The sequence below is a fragment of the Nelusetta ayraudi genome, unplaced genomic scaffold, assembly GCF_046127955.1.
Source record: "Nelusetta ayraudi isolate G7.1 ecotype Tasmania unplaced genomic scaffold, CSIRO-AGI_Nayr_v1 ptg000135l, whole genome shotgun sequence".
NCBI classification, from domain to species: domain Eukaryota; kingdom Metazoa; phylum Chordata; class Actinopteri; order Tetraodontiformes; family Monacanthidae; genus Nelusetta; species Nelusetta ayraudi.
This window is the reverse complement of record NW_027466185.1, coordinates 13,310,818-13,335,000: the sequence shown is the minus strand read 5'-3', so window position 1 is coordinate 13,335,000 and position 24,183 is coordinate 13,310,818. Positions and strand designations below refer to the sequence as shown.

The window sequence follows — 24,183 nt, the reverse complement described above, 5'->3', positions numbered from 1 at the left end:
ACTGTTCATACTGTCTGTGCGTTGTTTTATGTTATCGTTTTGCAAATCAGGTTGGTTTATGTGCATACGTGGCAGAAAACATTAAATCACCCATCTGATGCCTTTTATTTATGTTTTTGTGTGTCTGTTGTCCCTTGACAGGTTGAGATTCTCGCAGGGAAGGACAAGGGAAAACAAGGAAAAGTGATCCAAGTCTTCAGACACAGAAACTGGTTGATCCTTGAGGGACTAAATACAGTAAGGAAGTCCCATTCGTCTTCCCTAAACTTAATTTGACAAGACTTTCATTCCCACTTCATTTATATATTAATTTCAGGCAAATAATTATTTCATTAGGTTTTACATCCACTAGAGGGAGCGAGTGTATTTTTTCCCTCCCAGCACTGTTCTAGTATCAGCGTCTAATCAAAAGCCACTTGGATTCGATTTTTGTTTTCTTTGTAGCATCACAGGTATGTTGGGAAAACTCCAGATTACCGCGGGACCTACATTGCTGCTGAAGCTCCCATCCTGATGCGTCATGTCAGCCTCATTGATCCTGCTGACAGGTAATAGCAAACTGGTGAAACTGACCTTTTGCTTGATATTCGTAAAATGAGTGATTTTTTTTTCATCATCATATTGCTCTCTCAGGAAGCCCACCGAGGTAGAGTGGAAATACACAGAGGAAGGTGAGAAGGTCCGAGTGTCAGTCAGGACGGGCCGAATCATTCCCAAGCCGGTAGTGGAACGACGAGACGGCATCGTGCCACAGCAATGGAAAGGTGAGACAGTCAGTGTGTGTGCTTTGATTGAACTTTATTCCTTGTCCAAAACACACAGCATCAGCATCACACAGGTGGAGGTAATGACAGTGATACATTTTTTTTAAGATTTTGCTTGGTGTTTTCATTTCTGCCTTCTCAGATGGTCCCAAAGACACAACTCCAGAAGACGCCCTTGAAAATACCTATGTTCCATCGCTTAAAACCTTAGAAGAGGAAGTGATGGAGAAACTTTGTATCCAGGAAACCAGGAGGCACCGAACATCCTACTGGTACTAAACAGAGACATGTGCACAAGGTATCGCTTCGTTCAAATTGCATCTGGAGGCAGCGTGCTGATCTGTTACCTTAACAGAAAGACTTGAAGAAAAACATTCAGTGAGGGTGACATGGAATTGATCTGGGCTGGGCATGAGGATCTTCCAGTTGGTGTTTCCAAGCAGGATTAGCAGGACATTAAAACCCCAGGAACATGTCTGGAAGTACGACTTCTAGGGCTTGTGCTGTGTATTTTGACAATGCATCCTAAATATGTATAATATTGAACAAAAGTGAAATTGACTCACAGGCTTACATGTGGTTATATGAATCATTTTTAAGTTGGTCAGTGTTTATCATGTGCTTCACATTCGAGTCAATAAACCGGTAAAACAATAGTTAATCTTTTGTGTTTTTCTTTGATTTGTGAAGCAACCCACATTTTTAGATGCAATTAAAAATAATAAAATGGAAATTTTAAAATTCAATAAAGATGGAAATATGCAATTAAACAACATACTCAACACTTGTTCGCCTTGTTCTCGAAGTCCGGTAAAATGAAGAGAAAAGAAATTGGCGATGCATTATAATCCCTAAACTGAAAGCCAAAAGGAACCTACAGTAGCTGTGATGGCTTACTCAACAGAGACTGTTGGAAACAGATCTAAAGGATAGCTTAGACTTAATGTACATAAAACACAGCAATCATTTTGTGAAGAAGTAAATAGATAGAACATGTGGTGCAGTATGTTGTAATTTGCTTTTCATAAAGTCCTGTTTTTCTACTCTTTGAAAAAAAAAAAACGGTTCTTAATTCATTCCTTTAAGTTATACATATGTAAGGGTGTCATGAGGCACTGTGTACTCGTTGGACACCGTACAGAAGGCCAGGGCATTTTTTGGATACCTCAAATCACATATTTTAACCCACGAATGAGTGTCCGCCTGATAGTACTCTGCTTTAAGTGACCCACCTTTACCATAATATTGGCCAACAACAAACTGAAAAGACGAATTGTATGAGAGACAGCTATGCCCACTAATTCCACCAACAACTAACAGGCGATCCTCAACTATTGCCATCCCAAAGTTGCTGCGAGGTGACAACACTAATAAGCCAAACGTTTGTCTCAGGGTTGTAGGCCTCAACGTTGCGTAGGAAGAAACGGCCCTCAAAGCCACCAACCTATCAGAACAAAAACACAATTTGATTTGTTTAATTTTCCATAAGATTTTTTTTTGAAGTTCATTAGATTTTTTTTAATCAAAAGTTTTGTTCTCAATGCCATTAACATTTTTGTTATGTAAAAAGTTGTATTGGCTCATGCACTTACGGCAAAAATTTGGCTTGCATTGGCGATTACTCCCAAACCAATGTGTTTTTTGCTCATTGGTGAGATTGATGTCCATTGGTCTGCTTCTGGATTGTAGGATTTGCATATAGTATATATGTTGTCTCATATGATCTCACCTTATTGTGCAGTGCTGTGCAGCTGGCATTGCTCCTCGCTATGTTCATTGGGGCAGTGGCAGCCCACTTGCTGGTCTCTAGGCTGCAGCGCTCAGTGCTTCTCTCTGAAATGCTGCTATTGAAACCATCCATTGCATAAGTTTGTCCATTTAGCAAGGCCACGCTCACATAGCCACGGCAGGAGTTCATGGGTGCAACATTCTACCACGTGCACGTGCCCACGTCAAACTTGCACACACTCTTGAGACTCTTGTTCCTCTGATCTTGCCCACCAAAGACACCAAGTAAATACACACATTGTAGAAAACAGTGCCGTGGTGGTAACGAGCTTCCATGTCGTTATTCACTTTGATCCACTTGTGTACATGGAAATCATATGTAACAATGCCACTATCTAGTGAGATTGTGTGGCCTCCAACGGCTAACAGAACAGCTGAAGGGAGACGAGGGCGAGCGCCAGTGTTACGAGCATACACAGGAGGATAGTAATCCATCATCCGGCCTTGAAGACACAAGGCGTCAATCCCCATTTTCAGGCACTGATTGTCGTTTCTCAACAACTCCTTCTTTCGGATAATTGTACTGATGAACTCTGAACTTGTCAAGGCCAGCCGGACCTGCACAGGTTACGGGATAATGGCCAGTCACCATTTTGCTGCTGTAATAAGGGTAATTAATATATTACTAATATATTAAATCACTTTATTATTGTGTGTGTGTTTGACAAAAAATACTCTAAAAGGAATAAGCCCAAGAACTAAAAAAAACAAACCGTTTTAATAGCCTGGACTGATTTCTGCTAACAGTTAAAAAAAATCCTTGTGATTTTAGTCCATTTGGCAGTTTCCTGTCACCCTGTCATGCAGGGTGGCGCAAATCTTTCTATCCTTCAATCCATTTTTCTAAAAAATTAAAACTGCCTATCCCACACGCGGTGTGACAATTTTGGATTCGAATAGATAAGATAACTGTTGCAGTAATTATTGAAGAACCATCAACCAGTAGTTAACACTGTGCAAATGTAGATAAAGAACATTACCTTTGAGAAAAGCTCACCAAAGTATTGTTTCCTCTCTTCTGTGTCATAGTTGATCCATCGATTGGCAGCTGTATACACATCTGCCTCATCTCTTACCACAATCTCGTCGCTACAAAGAATGTTGCAGAGTTCCATGCAAAAACTCATTAGTGAAGGCAACGTCTCCGAAGTTTGCCAGAATGCCTGAATGCCTTGCTTTGCATTACATTTCTGGGCAGCGGCAGACTTTGGTAAGGTGCCAAATCAACATAAAAATGAGTCAATTCCTAAAGTATGATTAATCTTTTAAACAAAAATACACTCAAAATTTCCTTAGGGCTTTTGCTCATTGACTATATTAACAGTCTGTTTTTGCCATGTCTACACAACTAATTAACTGAATATTTTTTTAATCTTCAGTCACAAAGTGCTGCAGCAGAAGCATTACACAATACTACAAATTCACAATATTGTTTATGGTCTTTTTATTTATTCAGAAGGTAGAAGATCATCAAGTCCATGACGTGATCAAAATACTAAACCGAGCACAGTTGCTGAAGCCCATGTAGTTTTCTGTAGTCTCACCCAGGAGAAACTAATGGCTCCAGTATCCCCCACGTAAGAGCATCTCCAGAGATGTGGGGCTACCTCAGCCTCTCAGAGGAGGAGCTGTTCAGCGCTGATCTTTCATCTTGGCCGGGTTCTGTCGTCCACTTGGTCTCTGATTCCTATCTGTGTCCATTCCACAACCCTGAGCTCACTCTGTACAAGTGATGTTGGGAGGATGTTTGAACAACTGAGCCTCAAGAAAGTAAACAAATAAAAACATGTTTTTTTTCAATAAGTCAGATAAAGTAGTATTTATGATAACATATTGGATTCATTGAGCTTCGATCATGAGGTCATGAAGTAGCTACAAAAATGTAGCCCTCCTTCAGTGCTAATTTCTGGTCAGTGCAGTCACATCGGGGCAGATGGCGTGGACTTCTGGCGAGTGGTCGAGTGCAGCACCTTCCCCTACCAGACTGGTCCCTCCTGAACCAGTGTGCCTTGCCATCCATGCGCTTGGCCTCCGAGAGGGAAGAAAAGCAGTCAGTCAGCGGAAACTGGTTTCTGAGGTTGTTTTGCCTCTACGGAAAGAGGGGTGGTGGTGGTGGTGGTGGTGGTGGTGGGGGGGGGGGGTGAAACAACTGGTTGTCTCTACTTCTTCTGCAATGAGCGTTGCATGGGTCTCAGTGTCCTATTACACCAATGCGAAGTTAGTAAAGAAGGACCTTTGTATTGCTTCAAATTACTTTTGCTTTTTTCCTCTCGCCCTACTTTCATACTTGACACACACAAAGACCATCTGCAAAAAGCCTGAAGAATGCCCCTCTCATAATTCTCCACTTTGTGGTGAGGTGACTGCAGTTCTGGTAATACAGTTAAATGAAACTGCTGAACATGACTCAGGCAGTATTAAGCAAAAAAAAAAGAAAAAAAAAGATGCAGGACTCTGTATTTTAGCTGAGTCACATTGTGCCTTTAAGCTATCTGAGCCAATTGATTCCACATGTGGATGCAGGTTGCAAGTGCTCACAAATGTGCTCTTGTTCCCAAATTGTTTATTACAGGAGGTAATTAAAGCAGCTTTGTACTTTCAATTACTTATTTCCCAATCTTACGTCCTTCATGGGACGGTCTCAGTGCATGTTTGCTGTGTGTTTGATCAGAAACACAAAATCTCTTGTGCGAAGGCAGAGAAGTCAATAAGCTGCTCAACATCTTTCAGTTGTTCTGAAAGATGTAACAAACGCAACATTTCAGCGTTGCTCTCGAATCGCTTGATGATCTCAACCAAGCTACAATATAATGACAGTGTCTAATTACAGGTCAGCTCTTTGAGTACTGCTGGAAAATGTGATGTTAGCTAGCATGCAGGCCTGAGGCATGGATTCCAGACCTTGGTGCAAGTCTGTCTATTTTGGATTTTATTTAGTCACTGAGCACTCTTCAGTCGGATCCCAATATGTCATGGTTTGTTTCTGGAACAAAAGGGTAAAACAAATGCATAAGGTTTTCTATCCATCTAAAGATCTAAAACTGAGTACTGTGGTTATAAAGTTTATACACAGTAGCCTTCTACCTTATCTATATTTATATTTTATGCAAGGTTATATTCTAGATTTTTTTTTCTTTTTTTTCTGAAATAAATAAACGTTGTGGTTAGCGCTGTCACATCACAGCAAGAAGAGGGTGGGTTTGATTCCGGGTCTGGGACCTTTCTGTGTAGAGTTTGCATGTTCTCCCTGCGTCTGCCTGGGTTCTCTCCGGGTTCTCCAGCTTCCTCCCACAGTCCAAAAAGAATGCATGTGAGGTGAATTGTGAACTCTAAAGTGAGTAAGTGTGTGTGTGAGCGTGCAAATGGTTGTTTGTCTCTATGTGGCCCTGTGATGAACTGGCGACCTGTGAAGGGCGTCACCCTGCCTTCGCCCTATGACAGCTGGGAGAGGCTCCAGCAGACCCTGAGCTCAGGAAGAAGCGGGTATTGGAAATGGATGTTAATAGCATTCATATTTCATTTAAACATTGAAGTAAGTTTTACCCATTTTGTATTTAATACTGAAGCAACAACTTAGCTGAAGATTGAGCGTAATGCTCCCCCCCCCCCTTTTTAATATCACAGTGTTTTGGTTTAACATGTTCCCAAGTCCTCTTTTTGTTCATGTAATGTATATGTACTAAATTATTTAATCTATACCATTTTAAATGTATTTTCAATGTAACAAACATCTGTTGTACTCATTCTTAGATCGGTTAGAACACAGAGCATCCATCTTGACAAACTCCAATCAGTCAGTATTTTACCTAACTTTAGTTGCTGACGTTAGACCAGGGGTGGACAAACATTTTGACTCGTGGGCTACAATTTGACAGAGGGGCTGGACCAGAAGCAGATGGATAGAGTGGTTTGGTGACCCACCTCATTGGAGAAAAGAATGTATCATGGGATATGTAGAAAACATGTACTTCCATGTCACTTCAAAATGAACAAAAGAGTTTCAAAAATATCTGTCTTTGAAGTGCGACTTAATTTAGCTCTTTATTGAGAAATTACTCTTCAAATACTGAATAAATTATGAAATACAGCTATATTATTATGTCCAGCCCCCACCCACCACACACATTGGTTTTGCATGCAGCAGAAAGGATTTTGTCTTACAAGTCATTCTTGCTGATCAGTAATTAAATGACCTGTGGCGCTGACCGACTGCCATCTGGCTGGATAGAACAACCCCTCTGGTCCACAAGTGTTGAGTTTTCGCTCCCTGACAGTCTCACTTCTGTCCAGGTGTCAAATTCCTTTTGGCTGTGAAGCACTGACTGCTCCAGCCTGTGGGAATGATGACGCCCAGAAGGCATAAGTCACTCTGACTGAGTGGGTAAAGCCGGCAGCACAGTAACAACTCAAAAAAGGAAAACCAGTCAGCGTAGTTAAAACCCACACCGAGTGTTTGGCAGAACGTCTCGGAACATCTGAGCAGCTCAACTTCCCTTGCAGACGGCGACGTGTGCAGAGGTTACTGTCAGGATTAGTCAGACCCGCCAGATCATCAGTTGTAGAACTAGTCTGTCAGCAAAACGTCATAATATATTGCAGTTAATTCGGGACAGATTCAGCCATGAGTGTCCTATTTGAAGGAAAGCTATGATTTTATTCCTTGCCCAGTTCTACCGCATTTTGGCCAACTCCACTGGAGTGCTCAGGGTGGGGATGTGTGTCCAAGGCACCACATGATGGAACAGGTGCCAGGTCGAGATCTGCATGCTGCCAACTGAGATCTGTACGCACCTTGTGGGAGTGAACGCCCACTTTATCCTGCAAGATACGCACAAATCTCGACAGTGACACTGGCGACATGAGCAGAGGTGAGACAGGTCAGACCTTGTCAGTCTGCAACATTTTATGTATTACTATTAATTCAGGAGGAGAGATATAACCATAAGAGTCCTTTCCTTGCAGGAAAACTATGATTAAAGGCGTATTCGACAATAATTTGTGCTCTACCACAGTCTCCTCGACTCGACACTGGGCAACTCCACTGGAGTGGTCTGCATGCGGACGCGTCCAAGGCACTTCGTTATGAAAGGCTCTAATTTTCTCTGCCAACATTTAAGGACTGCTGGTTCCACTGTTTGAGTAATACACATTTTTTCCTTGAGAAGCATTGGGGTGCATACACATTGGATCAGATAAGTTGCGGCAGTGGATCGTTTATTGCTACTAATCAGACATTGTCTTAATTTCATTGGTCCCAGATCAAGTGTAAAAAAAAAAAAAAACTCCTCAAAACGCATTTGTGAATGTCTGGAGCAGAATCTTTCCTTTACACGTCACACGGACGGTGCAGCAAACGGCTCCCCAGCAAAGTTGCTTGTGTTGTGTTTTCGTGTGAAGCGATGCGTATTTGGAGTTTGTGCCGTCAGCTCTCGCCTCCCGTCACGGTGATGTGCTGCAGCATTAGCAGACTCACCTGCACCAGACGACGACGTCTCAGTCAGCTCAGCCCGCTTTACGCAGCTGACCCTGAACGCATCTGTCTGAGTGGCATGCAGAGCAGAAACATTTAATGATTATAAAATATTGTTTTGTTACCTTGGAAATATAAAAAAAAAAATTGGCGGCTTCTCATGACGTCTCTCTCTCTCTCTCTCTCTCTCTCTCTTCCCCCCTCCACCTCCTCCCTCAGTGGGCAGCTCTGGATTTTATATCGGGCTTCCCAAGTCTCACAAGCTCCTCTCGATTTCTGTCTGAGCCTCGCACTGAAGTCTTGGCTCAGACCTCCTTCTCTAGCTGCAGAGCATCCCGAGCTGCGCTCTGCAGCCCCCCGAACCCCACCGACCGACAGGGACAGTCGCAGTGCAGCAATCTGAGAGCAGCTGACGGGATAATAGTTATCACAGCCAAGAAGTTCATCCCGCCCTGCATCAGCAGAAATGCTGCCCCGCGGAAGCCGGTAGGTTTTTATTTAATTTAATTTTTTTTAAATTTTTTTTTAATTTTAATTCTTTTTTTAAAACTTAGATTTGTTTTTATCAGAGCTCTTGGAATGTCAGACGCTTACAAACGTCCACCACCATTTTATTGGAGTATCTATGTATTTTCCTCTATTTGTTTCCCTGCATTTAGAGCACTTGGTTCTTTTTAAAATTATTGTGTTTCTGCAATTTCGTGTTTAATGGTTTTGCCACCTCCTACGTTATTACGGATCAGTCCTTGAAGAATCGCGGACCGTTTTAACTTTAAAGATACAGCCAAAAGCGCCAAGGCACACCCTGTGTCTTGAATATTGCTTTTCTATTTTATTTTATTTAGTTATTTTTAAATGATCTTAACGCGTTTTCCTCCTGGACGGAAGCAGAGGGAAGCAGAGATGCTACCTGACCTATGCTGCAAATCGCCCCATGTCCCACCCCACACCACCCCACCCCCTCGTGATGCCCTGCAAGAAAAGCAGCTTTTGACTTAAGTGCACTTATTTCTGTTAGTTCCCCCCTCTTCCAGCTCTGGGCGGAGGTGGTTGTCAGTCCGGGACAGGTGGAGGATGGGGATGGGGTCAGTTTCACTTTCACCACTTTGGTGGTTCACTGATTCAGTCGTTTTGATGAGATGCTGAATCTGTCAGCTTGTGTTTCTATATATTTAGTAAAGTTTGCTGTTCTTTTTTTAATATTGCCGTTGTTTATCAAGTGCCAACTACACCAAAGCAAATTCCTTCCAAGTGTAAAAGTAAAAAAAAGAAAAGAAAGTGCCATGTGGTAAATGGTAGGAAACACAATATAGCCCCTTCACTGTAAGGTGCTTGACCAGTAAGGTTTCTTGACCTCGTCTTGAATAGTATTGTGCAATGACATGGATGGTACAAGGCAGTAGGATGACCTTCAACTCTGTGCTACCAAGCAGGATGAATACGTTGGTTTGCATTTGGTAACCCTATTAAGTGAGAATTTTAAGACTTTGTAAAGTTTCCATCTTGTACCCTTGGATAGATTCGCCAAGTTCGTCACTCAAAGGTCAATATGAGAAACTTTAAACCAGTGCAGCATCTGCAGAGTAGACTGCAGACTGACCAGTGCCTCCTCATGCCTTGCTGAAACCTTTTAGCTGAAATCAGTTTTTGGCTTTTTGACAGAAAAGACCCTAATGAAAGGCCTCTAGGCTTCCACAACAGGCAGCAGTGTAGTTAGTTTGTCAGTACAGCAGAGGTATGATGGAGGTCTGAGCAGCGGCTTTATTGTATGTTAATTGATGTGACGTTTGAGAGCATTGACAAATAATACATTCATGTGTTTTTAACACGTTTGTCTGCAGGTACTTTGTTGTACTCCCCACAAAAGAAGTACACTCGGTGGCATTGATTTCTGGCTTGACTTCTTGTTTCTGTCGCCGAAGTGTGCAGAGCTAGGGACTGCATGGCAACGGTGGGCCCAGAGCACAATGGGAGCCAAAAGATCCACAAGATAATGTGGCGCAGCCTCGATTTTCTCCTATGCCCTCACTCTGAATGCACAAGGGTCGTATACGAGCACGCTGTCAATTCGAAACAGCATGCAGTGTCCTTACGTGGCCCTTCCTTTCATCGGAGCCGATCCAGAGCCATTTAAAACGTCTTTTTTCAGGCCTTGAAAAGGGGAGAGCGAAGCAATGGAGGAAAAATCAGCCGAGTGTGCCAGCGTCCCGTCCTTTAATTTCCCTCCCCGAGGGCCTTTTGTACGGGAGTCGGTATGGAGTGAAAGCACAGTGTGCAGCTGTCCTGCTGGCCCGCGGCTCCGCTGTTTGTGAGGCGTTTTCTTGTCAAGAATACTAATAGTGAGAGCAGCCCCGTGTAGCCCGCCCAGCCGGCAACCAAACAGACAGCTATTATCCCCTCATCAAAGAAGGCCATTTTAAGTGGACACAAGTTAATGAGCTGTGTATGCGCGGACACGCGGGAAAGATGTTCGGTGTAGAGGCGCAGAATAAGTCGACTCCACCTCTTGTTTGACCATTTCTGCTGCCATTTTTAGGTACCCGCTCTCTCGGTACACTTATAAAACTATTAGCACCTGGTGCCACAAGCGTGTCAAATCAAGTTCAGACTTTTAACTCAATATGCTTAGATTACACAGAGAAAGAAAAAAAACGTTAAAAAAAAGCTACACGTGTGAAAACCAACATGCAGAAATTCTTTTTTAAATAAATGCATTGTTAATTAATCTCCATCCTTTATACTCATTGCACTTTTACTGTGTCACAATTTCATGTGCAGGACGTAAATGGGATGTGACACATACCACCTACATAGGCAACTGCTCTCATTGAATGAAATGAAATCAATGAAATATTTATTTGGTCATTCCATATAAATTAAAGACAATACCACTTCCCAATACACCCATTCCTAATATGCCAATTCCCCAAATTAGTTTTCCACCAGTAGAAAGAAAGGCTTCACCTTTATAAAGTGAACTGATCAACAAAAACAACAGCAATAGGATTCAAACACATTCCATCATTCTGATCACCAGAAGTTTGGAGCTTGAGCGTGGACATTTTACATGAAAGGAACATTTGCAGCTTCATTGTGGCCGTCTCAGCCTCCTGACTTAATAACAGGGCTGGACTGGTGATGGAGAACTGGCGCGACGCCGTCGGCCTGAGACGCTGTGTCATTAGCTCCTGGAGGTGATGAATAGCTTGTGGTCAGGAGCTTGTGCTGCCAGCTTCCTCCCCTGAAAAAAAAAAACCAAGAGAGCTCGCTCTTTGCTCCGTGGTTGAGGTTTTTTTTTTTCGATACACAGTCGTGTGTTGTTGAGACTGAGATGCGGAGATTTTTGCTTTCAAGTTCGGATGTCTGTCGCAACAAAGTAGCCAAAAATAGCAGGTTACTGTGACTTACAGACTTCAAAGCATGCCAAATTGGGACTCAAATGTATCCTCGGATTACGGCATTCAAGGAGATAAACTTTGCTAAAATTACAGTCTACACTTTAAAATGACAATTGCTCTGATGACTTCATAAATTCCACTTGACTATTGGTCATTTTTATTCAAGGCATGCAATGTTATACTCGCTATTCGTAGCCCTTCTGTGTTGTACATTACAAATGTAATATTCATGACATCCAAAATGAGCAATTGCTGTGTGTATATTACCTGAAAATGGGTTCTTTCATTATCATCTATGTCTCTCCTATGTTTAGAGTGGGACAGCTAGATTCTTTGTTTTACATGGTCCCTGTTATGTCTTACACAGATTTTCTTTTAATCTGTATTTCTCCTCAGACATGTGCAAACAATCCCACTTCTCTTGGCCGTCTGCGGCCTCACTCTGTGCTTCCCCACCCGGACTCCTCCTCCTGCAATCGGTAATCTTACATAGATCGCTATTAGCACTTATTTCCCATTCAGCATGAAGCAAAGCGCACATAGGGCTTAAAGGTGCACTTAAAGTCAAGATCCATCATGGTTAGCAACCTTACCAAGCCTCTCTGCTCTTCACGCTCCACCTGTCCCCCTTATCTCTTTCCCCTGTACCCCTGCAGAGGATGTCCAGCACCTGGAGGTGAAGGTCCCCATTTTCGGTCCCATTTCCACTCCTCTGGGCAGCTCAGCCTCAATCCCCTGCTCGGTGTCTCTGTCCTCCTCGCCTGCCACCTCCTCCACTGCTGCGCCTCGGGTCAAGTGGTCGGTGGTGTCCGGCGACGTGGAGACTGAGATCCTTGTGTGGCGGGGTGACAGGGTGAAGGTAAACGAAGCGTACAAAGATCGCGCCTGGCTCAACTACACCTCCTTCCCTGATGATCTGTCGCTGTGGCTGGGAGATTTGCGCTCCAGCGACTCGGGCCACTATCGCTGCAAAGTGCAGCAGGGCCTGGAGGACGCCAGTGCCCTCATAAAACTTACGGTCAAAGGTAATAAAGATACTTTGCATATAATCCTTTTTCTTATCTGCCTCTTATTACTGAGCTGAGCTTACTTCAGCATTTGTATGTGTGTGTGTGTGTGTGTGTGTGTGTTTTCAGGTGTTGTATTCCATTATAGAGATGCTGCAGGTCGCTATGCATTTTCCTTCCAGGAAGCACAACAGGCTTGTGATGCCATCGGGGCACAGATTGCCACCCCTGACCAGCTGCTGGCTGCCTACCATGATGGCTATGAACAGTGTGATGCAGGGTGGCTGGCTGACCAGTCTGTCAGGTATCTGATTAGCCAGCGATGCTCACATGTACAACTCACACTTCAAATCTGCCATGGCAGGATTCCAGAAGATACACAAGTCTATTTTTGATGCACTAACTCAGAGATGCCACTGCTTATTGCAGATACCCAATTCAAGTGCCTCGTAAAGGTTGTTATGGAGACATGAATGGCAGTCCGGGAGTGAGAAACTATGGAACGATGGACCGAGATGATCTTTATGATGTATACTGTTACATTGAGGAGATGCAGGGTAAGAAAATTATTTAATGCTCTTCTACGAAATACACAACATACATTTTTATAACCACAGTGCTTTGTCAGGTGGAATATACGTTAACCTAATTTATCAAGTTAAGTTGCAATTTCGCCATAAAATACGACAAAAACGGTTGACAGCTAACATTCTGTGTTTGTAGGGGAGGTTTTTCACGACATCGTCCCGCAGCGCTTCTCATTTGACAAAGCACAGTCGCACTGCAGAGACACAGGAGCGGAGCTGGCCACGACGGCACAGCTGTACTTGGCGTGGAGTGAAGGTCTGGATCGGTGCAGCCCCGGCTGGCTGTCGGATGGGAGCGTCCGCTATCCCATCACAACACCTCGAGAGCGTTGCGGTGGGCCTCAGGCGGGGGTCAAAATCGTCTACCACTTCAGAAACCAAACCGGCTTCCCGCATCCTTCAAGCCTTCATGATGTATATTGTTTCAGAAGTGAGTAATTTGTCTCTGAGGAAATAGCGCAAAGCAGATATGAAATTATGTTGCAAATGTAAACATTTTGACACTCATCTGCCCTCTGTAGGTTATGGTGAGTCTAATACAGACTCTCCCATGGATTACACGGCGACAGAGCCGGAAGAATTTGGGCAAAATGTTGTTATTCTCATGGAGGCTGATCAGGAGCTGCAGCTGAACCCACGCGGCGCAGAAGAAGTGGAGCTCAAGGCTCAACGGGTTGTTGCATCTTTTCCCATCTATCCCGGACCTTCCAACGAGGCAGACCAAGTTGCTGCGCAGCCAGCATCACCAGAGTTTTCCATCAATACCACACATACAACAGAATCTCTTCAGGCAACGGATGAGGTTTTGTCTCCCACAGAAATGACTGTGGAAGACCCTCCGCGGCCCACAGCTCTGATGAGCATTACCACTAGGATGACAGAAACATATGCTCCCCCACAAAGCACGTCATCTCTACCCACTGTTTATAACGAGACAGATCCCCACCAAAGTTTGAAACTCACCTTCTATGAGTCCGAGCATGAAAGCACCACAGAATTCCCCAAATCCCCAAATGGACCTCACACACAGAGCCAGCCGGTGCCGAATGGAAATCCCATGATTGATCTTCGGCCGTCTGAAAGACCAGAGGTATCTGAAGAAATATTACAAAAAAGCAAGTTGGATTTTGGCAAAGCTCAAGCCAATCTCAGTGAGAGGGACAGTGGTCACACTCAAGGAGGAAGGCCAACAACCCTACAGCCCATGGTTCAGGAGAAGGAGGAAGAGGAAAAAGCTGAAAAACCTGTTGAGATTTATCTTTCAACTCAGGCCTTCAAAGAAGTGGATGAGTTTGTCACACAAGTACCACAAACTACGGCTTCGCCCATAATGGATCGAACCTCAGCGTGGGCACCCCTGGATGGGTCTGGAGATGTTTCTCAAGGTATGTCAAACACAAGTTGCATGTAGTCTTACGTGGATCAATCTCTAATGGCAGACAATTGAATTAGTTATTATAATTATTCAATCATACTGTTGTAAACCTTACATAGTTAAATTAAATTGTAAGACACTTTTATACTGGTTTGTAAGTCAACATATGGCTGGCAAAAATGTGGATGCACTCAGGTTTTTGTAATCCTACGCTGACATCACAGCTGATATTAAGAAAGCCATGAGATTGACACTGCAAATGGGGGGTTGACACCAGAGCGGCATTCCTGAAAAATGTTTCAAGGGTGCTGCTGAAGTCACCTGCTTTCTGCAGCAGCAGAGGGGTTATTGTACAGTACTTATCCAATTTATTATCAGGTTTATTATTATGAGGTTTACTAGAACACAAAAAATATGCCTCTCTCCCGCTGGGTGTGAACAAATCTTACGCATCAGAAATTTATAGTATCTCAAATTAATCAACACTTAAGTTTCCTTCATTGTTTTAATAGCTGAAGCACAGACATGACAGTAGCATTCAGGATCTCATCTAACCCATTGCATTAAATACCTTTTTATCTAAATTAAAGTAAATATTACATATTTTCTCTTCCAGAAAAAGGCTTTGAAGTGGACTCAACCAGACTTTTTTCAACAAGTCCTCCTCACAGCTTCACAACTCAGCCATCACCTTCAGCTTCAGCGAGCATTGCTCTGACAGAGTCTTACACTGCTCCCCCTAGTTTGACACATTCATCTGCATCAAATTCTTCTGGCAAGGTGCAATTGGATGCCTTCCCCACAGTGTCGCAGGAGGGAAGTACAAGCTCAGAAAATGAGGACACCATCATGCTGGACAGTGAGGAAAATCATCTTAATCTAACAAATCTCTATTCTGGAATTAGCTTTGTAACTGCAGAGTCTTTGGAAGAGTCAAATGCCTCTCAAATCCTGCCTTATAATGCAACTACTGAGAGTGCTCAAACATCAGGATATAGCGTCTATTTAGATATTGCAGCGACCGAATATGAAGAAGCGAGTGGACATGAACTTGGCACAGCTGTCAAAGTCCTTGGAGACGATGTTAAAATTTCAGAATTTGTGCAAAAAATTGTGAATCTCAGCAATATAAAGGAGGGGGCAGATAAACTTGACATATCATTTCAACAGGCGGTTACAGTTTACGCAATCACTGAAGAAGAACTCAAAATGCCTCCAACGCTACAGTTGGCAGAGGCTTTGTCTTCCCTGGAAGATGACAGTGTTGGCCTCAGCCTTAAGGAGGAAGCTAGTGTCGCAACAACAGTCATTGATCGAGAACAAAAAAATGTCTTTTCGACACCCAAAGTAGAGGATGAGGCTTTCTCCTTATTGAAGGAGGATGCACACATCACAGGAAGTGGAAGTGGAGAAGTTAATGTCGACCAAAACCTTGAAGAAAAAGAAGAAGCTATTACACCAACTGTATATTTTGAAGAAATAGAAGCCAACATATCCTCCATTGTTGAAGGGGTTTCCCCAAATCTTGCAGTACAAGTCGAGGTTATACCAACAGTTAAGCACAAGGAAGATTACGAAGCATCCCCAACCCATAACAATGCCAAGGTTGTTTCTTCACTGAAAGAGGAAGTTAGCATTACCCCAAATGCCAAGGGTGAATCTAGATTTGTACCAGTAGTCACTGATGAAAGAGAACTCCCCATTGACCCAACTCTTGAGATTGTTACCCTTTTCCCTGATTTTAATGCCAATATTGCCCCAACACTTAAAGATGAAACTATGGTAATGCCAACAGTTGCCTGGGAAGAAAATTATAACATAGTCAGTGCAGATGATGATAGGAACTTTGCCACAAGCTTTGAAGAGGAGGTTAATGTTGCCCCAATCCTTAAACAGGAAGCCATGGCCACACCAAAAGCTACAGAGCATGAACGCGGCAACATTTCCCCCACCAGCGATGAGGGTAATCATGCCCGAACCCTTGAAGATGATGTCGTGCCAACATTTGCCCCAGAGGAGGAAGCCAACATTACTCCAACGAGTTCAGAAGAACTGAACCGTGAGGGGGGGTTCAGTTTCTCTGCCCGTAGTTCACAAACATCTCACTGGGCGACTATCACCACTGGACACCCAAAGCCTGTGAACAATCCAGATAGCAGTAGGAAATTCTCCTCAGTCACCACCCATGCAACTCCAGATTCCTTGTGGAAAACAAAACCTACAATGAAGGCGAGCACCACAACCATAACAACCACCACACACTGGTCCAAACGTGCCTGGAGCCCAACCACTCCAGCAACAAAGGTCTCCCACAGGCCAGCGGAGGCCCACAAGGTGACAACCTTCATGCCGCCAGTGGAGCACGGCGCGGCAGACGTTGAGTTTAGTTTTACCCATTCACCCAACTTGCTTATCTTACCCAATGAGGGGGCAGCTGTAGGCGGGACAGGGAAAACCTCAGGTAATGTGAAAGCCACTTTCATCAGCTTAACTATCCTCCTCTTGCTACTCGACGCAGTGATGTACTAAAAATCCTTCGTGGTTTGTCCTCTGCCCCCGCCTGCTACATTTCCTGTAAAACACTTCCCCTCCTCACCCTTCTGACCCCCTCTGCTTCACCTCAAAACTCCCTACTTCTCTCCTTGAGACTCTACCTTCCCTTCAAGATACTCACCTTGGGACAGCTCCCATTTGTCAACTATCCAGTTTTTGTTATGCATGATTATTACTCCCTCACCCTGAGACTGACTTCTGTGAAGTTATATAGCTGTATGTTCATGGTCTTTCTTTCCCCTCACAATAACTGATGGTATTAGTAAGAACTGAAGAAGAACAAGAAATTATGTTTCTTGGTTATAATGAATGCATCTTTCTCATGAACAAGTCATTCTACTTTGCCCTCAAAAGTGTCTTTTTAAGGTGTAGAAAATAACTTGCATGATTAAATGCTACAATCTGAAAAGATGAATATGTAAAACGACATCTTGCACTCTTGTAGACTTTTTTTGCTAACTTGGACAGTGGAATAGCAGAAGCACATAATGTTATGTGTATGAGCACAAATGATATTGAGTGTTGATTTGCAAAATGAAGAATTTATCACTCTAAAGTGTTTGATACTTATGTGCCACAGAGATGAAAGTTGTATTTTAGTGTGCAGCACTGTGTAAAAATTACCCTTTTTTTTTTTTTACTCTTTGATGATTTACCTCATCATCTTTAAAAAACAACATTTAATTCTGGTTTCCTTAAGTCCCTATAAGTAAAATTTGTAATTTGTCATAACGTCATATCCTGGCGTAGTATGTTGAATGGAGGAAGGTTTCTACTAAGACAAATTTTTGGGAAGATTCTGTATGCATGGAAAATGTAAGCCAGAATTTGAATTCTAAAACTAGCCAAATTATCATTTTGAAAATAATCTTATAATAATCTGTCTTCTTTTTAGTTTCAAGAAATCTCCACTGTGAGTTAAAAATGCACTCACAGCCTCTGTAGGTCAGCACAATCCTTTAGTAAGAAGTTTTTCAGACAGAGATGTGTTTTAATTTGTAAAACTTTGCCTTAATAAATTACAGTTCAGTCCACGATGGGGCTTTTGCAGTTTTCCTCTCATTTAGTCTAAGTTTAAGTGCTACCACAGAGCAGTGATTTGCTGCAGACGGGGCACAGAATGACCGTGGTAAGCTAACTACAAAGTGGGAAGCTCATTTTACCACCTGTTGGCAATTTAATGTGTGCTCTTCGGAGAAAACTACACAGACAAAAGAAGAAATTGTGGTCTTTTGGAGAAATTAAACCAAGGGCCTTGTTTCTGGGCAAACATTAAAATTGAGCTCTTTGATCATTGTAACGATGCTATGTCAAGTTGAATTATGTCTTTATTTTCAGTGTATATCTTTTTCATTTGACTTGAGCACAAAGCTGTGATTGCAGTCACAGGCAGTGAGGGATGAACAGAGAGGCATATGAGTCCATAAAGTAACGATACCAAACAAACCAAATAATAAAAATGCCTGATGTAGTATGGACTCACATTCGGCCCTTGCTAATATTTTTAGACATTTAAATAATAAGTGGTTGAATGATTGAAATTTGTGTTGTTATGTTGTTTTAAATGTGTCCAAATAGCCAAAATGCTGTATCATAAGCATCCTGAATGTGGAGAACTAGCTTGAATCTATTCACAGGGAATGAAACATACTAATAACGTGGTTATCTTGAAATGTTCCCATGAGCTTGTTATTGAAGTTGTATTGATCTGTCGCAGACTACAACTGCATATAGGATGAGTGCTACTGAAGAAAGTGATATTTGTAGAGAAACAAAAAAAATCCAGAAGAAAAGGTGGAAGACTTGAAGTTTGTCCTCTGCTGCCATCTGTTGTCTGATCTGGTGCTTCAGCATCCTCATCCGAAGATGCTCTGTAAATGCTATCGACAATGTCACTATCGAAAATGTAGATGTAAATGTAAATGTAATTTACTGCTCTGATTTTTTTTTTTTTTTTTTTTTTTGCCATTTAAACTTCAAGCCAATCCAATACGTCAGTACTGAATTTCATAGTCTGTCTTTTCTTTGTGATATTCTGACAGCATGTCAATCTGAATGGGCTGACTGTTTTGTTTCAGATGCCTGTACCAATGATCCCTGTCTCAACGGAGGAACATGCACTGAGCGGAATGGGCAAGTTCATTGTCTCTGTTTGCCAACATACGCAGGGGACTTCTGCCAGACCGGTGAGCTTTTTAGTGTGGTGCAAGTTGCCTCAGTCACTTATGTTCCAAGCGAGTGAAGGAGATGTATCTGCTTTTTAAGTGTGTAATAAATACTTGCACACTCTGCTAAAACTTTCAAAACCCGTAAAGACTTTCAAAAGCCTGGTTGTTCTGCTTCTTCTCCGACGTACCAAGATGTCGAGGAGTGCGAGCCAGGTTGGGACAAGTTCCAGGGATTCTGCTACCGACACTTTGGCCAGCGTCTCAGCTGGGAGGTTGCAGAGCAGCACTGTCGTATGCTGGGAGCTCATCTGGTTTCCATCATGACCCCTGAAGAGCAAAATTACATCAACAGTAGGCTTAAAGATTCATTTTACCTTTTATTATGTAGTTAATGTCACATGATGACTTCATGCTATGTCTTTACCGTCATTAACAGCCAACTACAAAGAATACCAGTGGACTGGTTTGAACGATAAGACCATTGAGGATGACTTCCGCTGGTCTGATGGCAACCCACTGGTGAGGAATAGAAGCAATCAGAGAGTCTGTCAGCCCCTTATGAGCAAACACAAATAGCTTCATCATGCCTCATCTTTAAATCATTGGGGAAAAAATTTGAACTTTAAGAATGATCTGTTGTTTTTGCACCTCCACATCAGAACACTGGGGATAAAGTGGCCTGTTGTTCAAGTTATAGTGAGGCTTTGTGAAAACAATTTTATTATCTCTCTCTACTGCTGCTGGCTAGCGCTCTATATCTTGGAAGCGGCCAATCTGGATGGTCTAAAATAATCACATATTTAAAAAAGGGATACAGGCCTGGTAATAAAATATTTAATATTATAGTTGTTGAGATTTATAGGCAATAATATATTAACCTCTCATATTATTCATCTTCATCCTATGCAGCACTATCTATCTGCAAGCTGAGTATATGTATATTCCCTAGAATCCCTTATGGCCATACACTAAATGCTTTTACGCACTTAACATATGCACTCTATTTCAAAAGGCTCAGGGGAAAGTTCTTTTTATCAGGCGTCATCATAATTTAATGCTATTTTTTTTAAACTTTAGTGACATTTTATCAAAAAGGGAAAGATAATTTAATTCCTTGGTTTAATTAATGTTATCTCAACATCCTCATAAAATATATGTCTTTAATATCCATGCACATAGCTGTATGAGAACTGGTACAGAGGCCAACCAGACAGCTATTTCCTGTCAGGTGAGGACTGCGTGGTGATGGTGTGGCATGACGGTGGCCGCTGGAGCGACGTTCCCTGCAACTATCACCTTGCATACACATGCAAGAAAGGCACCAGTGAGTAAAATGAATTCATAATTGTATGTCCTCATGGAGTTGATTTTTTATTTGATTGATTGAGATGTCAATAATGTCAACCATTTTTATATCTTCCAATAGCCTCCTGTGGACCACCACCAAAAGTCCGAAATGCCTCCATATTTGGAAAGGTTCGACAGAGATACGAAACAAATGCAGTTGTTCGTTATCACTGTTCTTCGGGTTTCCGGCAGAGACTGAGTCCTCTGGTCAGGTGTCTGTCAGGAGGCGCTTGGGAGAAGCCAAAGATCCTTTGCATTAATGGTAAGAAACTTCAAAACAAAACAGTGACAGCAAATATCTTTATATCATTTAAGAATGCATTAGACTTTTTTCCCAACAGAACCTATGCTGTAGACACTTACGGTTTTGTCCTCTGAATGTCAATATTAGATGTTTGTATGTTATTGAAAGTCATTTATTACTAATGTCTAGAGTCTGGAGGTCCAACCCAAGAGCCCGATGTGATGCCACAAACCAAAAATAAGCCAGGAGAGGATTCTGAAACCTCTAAAGAACCACCACAGTACTGGGACATCAGATTTTAAAAGCCATCTATGATTTCCTATTGTTGATCAAGTTAATGAAGTTATGCTGTTGTTGACAAGTTGCAAGTTCAAATGCTTTGACCAATGAACAATGTAAACTGGACAAAATGAGAGAAGAGTTGTATAAGAAAATGTATTTTTCTGAGCCTGAGAACACAAGTCCAGGCTACTTCATGTTGGTATCCTCTGATATTTTTTTTTAATTTTTTTTTTTTTATATATTTTCCACTGTATTTTTGCTCAAGGCTTAAATGGTTATGTTGTATGTCAAGCAAATAAGAGAACTGTTGATGATGATTGGTAACTCTACCTTTTCCAGTAGTTAGAGATAAATGTAAAAGTTTGAATCTACCACATCAGCTCAAAATCAGCAATATTCTTACAAAACACAAAAGCAAAGCTCTGGTCATTTGTTTTTGTTTTTTTTTCTTAACAATGGTGCTAATTTCTTGAGGACCCTCGTTGTAAGCCTGTTCAGCCTTTACAAGTGCACTCTGTCATCTTTCAACTGAAGCACAAAGTTAATCTTAAAGGCAATAAATCCAGTATGAGATTTATTGTTTTTGGTTGCCTTTCAATCTGCATTTTTATTACAGACCTTTGACCGCTTGCCCCCACCCCACCCCATCAGCAGACACAGTTTTGTTCAACTTTATGTTGTAATAAAGTTTTGTAGAACAGAACAAAGAATAACAATAAATAGCTTCCCCATCACATCGTGTATGGATTTTTTGTAAAGTGTTGCAACTTGATAATTCTGCTAACAATATTTAGAATAACGCCCCGTTTTAGTCTAATTATGCTAATAACAAGAAAAAAAAATCGGTGGAAATGAAGAAAACGTTTGTTTTGTTTTTTTTTTTAAGTGTGAGAGGTTGATAAAAGTGCTGGTGTCCAAATTGAGCATTACTTATTCAACATGTGCTACGGTCTAAATCAGCTGTTAGCTGCAGCAAAACGCAACAATTGGAGTCACGTGACGAGCGGAAACGAGTCAAAAATCCTCCACCCTTGGCCAAAAGAAGAACTCAAGATACATTCGAATAAAATTTGAAATTTTAAAGATAAAGTTGTGAGACAGCAAGAAAAGAAGACCTCTTGCTGTAAGTAAGACTTCGAATTTTGATGTGTATATGCAGCACATAAAGTTTCCAAAAGTATCCGTAAACATAAATATATATATATATATATATATATATATATATATATATATATATATATATATATATATATATATATATATATATATATATATATATATATATATATATATATATATATATATATATAGCTCAGATAAGCTAATATTAACCTAGTTCTAGTGTAAGCTAACTTCTTTTTGGAGACCTCTTAATTTTAAAGTGTATAAATAAGTTGAACCCCCAGTTTAAACAATTTAACTTGAAAGATATGCGAGTCTGTATGTTGGTGTCAATGTCTGTTGGTCGCCACGTTTGATTACCCGAAGCTATCAAAATGTCAAAACGTGTATACCAATTGCTGAAGCTATGGTTTCTTCCGGCCAGCAGGTGGCATCAGTCAGCCATTTTTGTTTGGTAACGCGGGAGAAGAAGGCGAAATGCCAGCCCTGATTATGGTGCAGTATTAGAGCTGTGCTAATGGTAAATTTTTACGATTTTACCCATCTTTCTTAAATGGAAAGCTCTTTTATGATATTGTGTTTTATTCTGAAAGATGAAAAATAATTTGTAAAAGGACCGTACCTTAGACCTACAGGCCCATTGTTGTAATACAAGTAACAGCTATGCACCTTACAGTTTGTTTTTGTGTTTTTTTGTTGTTGTTTTTTTTTTTTTTTGGGGGGGGGGGGGGGGTTGTGTGTGTGTGTGGGGGGGGGGGTAATTTTTTGTGAACCCTCCCCAAAACAAATCACTTTTTGTTTTGTGAATTCATTTAGTAACCAAACGTGAAAAAACAATAACACAAAACAATTATCATATAAAATATATAGAAATGAAAAATATGAATTTAGAAATGTATTCAGTTTCAGACTAATGCAGTATTTTTTTGTTGCATTATTGTTCCTTTGTGATGCAATCATTTAAATGTTCATTTTTTTGGTACTGTGGAGTGTTTATTTCTCCCGGGTGACTGTCGGGAACGGAATACAAATCGTATTGATAATTGAAGAAATACTGGCTCCTGCCTCCCAGGATTAAACTGCAGAAAATTAAACAATGACCTAAAAATTATGATTAAGACTGCTGTTCTGTTTTACTAAGGTTGATTGAGAGTGTCTATTGGATCATATTTTTATTGACCATAATGGTGAAGCTTTCCAATCGTATTCTTATAATGAGCATACAACTACCTTCATATAGACAATGTTGTACAAGATTTTGTTGTCCAGTGATGTGAGATTTAATTAGATATGTATTCTCAAGTGGATCCACGTTAGTGCTGCTCAGTGGCCAAAAAGACAGGGTCATAGTTACTCCCGGGAGCTCCCCTGGTGTGCAGTGGATGCATGCAGCTTTTCTTTTTTTCCATCCCACCTCAATTAGGAAGGACAGGCCCAAATGATCATAGCTGATCAGAGGCAGAGGCTGAATTCATAAAGCTGGGCGGATATTCAGAAAGGTGTTTCTCAGGCCTTCAATAGCATCACACTGCCCTGCCTGAATGCTGAGGGTTGCCGTCCATCCCCTTCGTCATAGAGCCGATAACACACCTCCAGATGGTTGTTTATTGTGGCCTGTGACACCAAGGTCGCGGGGTCAGAGCAGAGTGAACAGAGGCCAGTCGTTAAGGACTCCACATAGAGTTCCTCTTTCTTCTCAGGGACGCGTGGCTCGCTAATTGAGGGCCCACCTCCCCAAATCCCAAGTGCGAGGTCCTTGACACTGAAAACTGACCGCTTGGGTGAACTGCTTGTAGGGAATTAAAGCGTGTTTATGTGGAATAATTTTGGCTGTGTTGCAACAGCTACAGGAAAAAGGGAGAAAATCCCATGTATCTGAGGTTTTATGTTTGAAACATTATATCCACGGTGAGTAAACATTTTTAAAAAGTTGTTGGAAAAATAAAATAATTTGTCGTCAAAGCCAATAGCCAAATTATTTCAAAGAGATACAATGCATCACTAAACTCATCCAAATTATGAATTTAAACAAAATTATTGATTTTTTTTGTTATACAATCATCTGCTGTGGCTTGCCC

General features: G+C 41.6%; 2 protein-coding genes and 1 pseudogene across 2 annotated transcripts in view; 2 read left to right on the top strand and 1 right to left on the bottom strand.

The window, feature by feature from the left end:
* Nucleotides 1–1,425, top strand: part of mrpl24 (mitochondrial ribosomal protein L24) — a 2,142-nt gene extending 717 nt beyond the window's left edge. The window contains exons 3-6 of the mRNA XM_076012217.1: nt 142–237; nt 445–548; nt 634–764; nt 907–1,425. Of these exons, the coding sequence (XP_075868332.1) occupies nt 142–237; nt 445–548; nt 634–764; nt 907–1,043 (468 nt within the window). The 3' untranslated portion in view covers nt 1,044–1,425. The remainder of the gene's footprint in view (nt 1–141; nt 238–444; nt 549–633; nt 765–906) is intronic.
* Nucleotides 1,426–1,660: 235 nt separating this feature from the next.
* LOC142905113 (uncharacterized) lies at nt 1,661–2,828 on the bottom strand (annotated as a pseudogene).
* A 5,459-nt stretch (nt 2,829–8,287) lies between these two features.
* Nucleotides 8,288–21,711, top strand: LOC142905112 (brevican core protein-like). The gene is made up of 14 exons (XM_076051618.1): nt 8,288–8,508; nt 11,817–11,899; nt 12,077–12,445; nt 12,557–12,731; nt 12,857–12,984; nt 13,151–13,444; nt 13,536–13,804; nt 16,409–16,850; nt 19,021–19,128; nt 19,303–19,461; nt 19,547–19,629; nt 20,290–20,434; nt 20,537–20,719; nt 20,891–21,711. The coding sequence occupies exons 1-14, from the start codon at nt 8,489–8,491 to the stop codon at nt 21,001–21,003; spliced, it is 2,571 nt and encodes an 856-aa protein (XP_075907733.1). The 5' UTR covers nt 8,288–8,488; the 3' UTR covers nt 21,004–21,711.
* The last annotated feature ends 2,472 nt before the right edge of the window (nt 21,712–24,183 follow it).

Coding starts and splice junctions, on each gene's coding strand:
- LOC142905112 (XM_076051618.1), top strand. CDS start 8,489: ATGCTGCCCCGCGGAAGCCG. Junction 13,445..13,535: donor TGATGTATATTGTTTCAGAA/GTGAGTAATTTG, acceptor TGCCCTCTGTAG/GTTATGGTGAGTCTAATACA. Junction 19,129..19,302: donor AGGGGACTTCTGCCAGACCG/GTGAGCTTTTTA, acceptor CGACGTACCAAG/ATGTCGAGGAGTGCGAGCCA.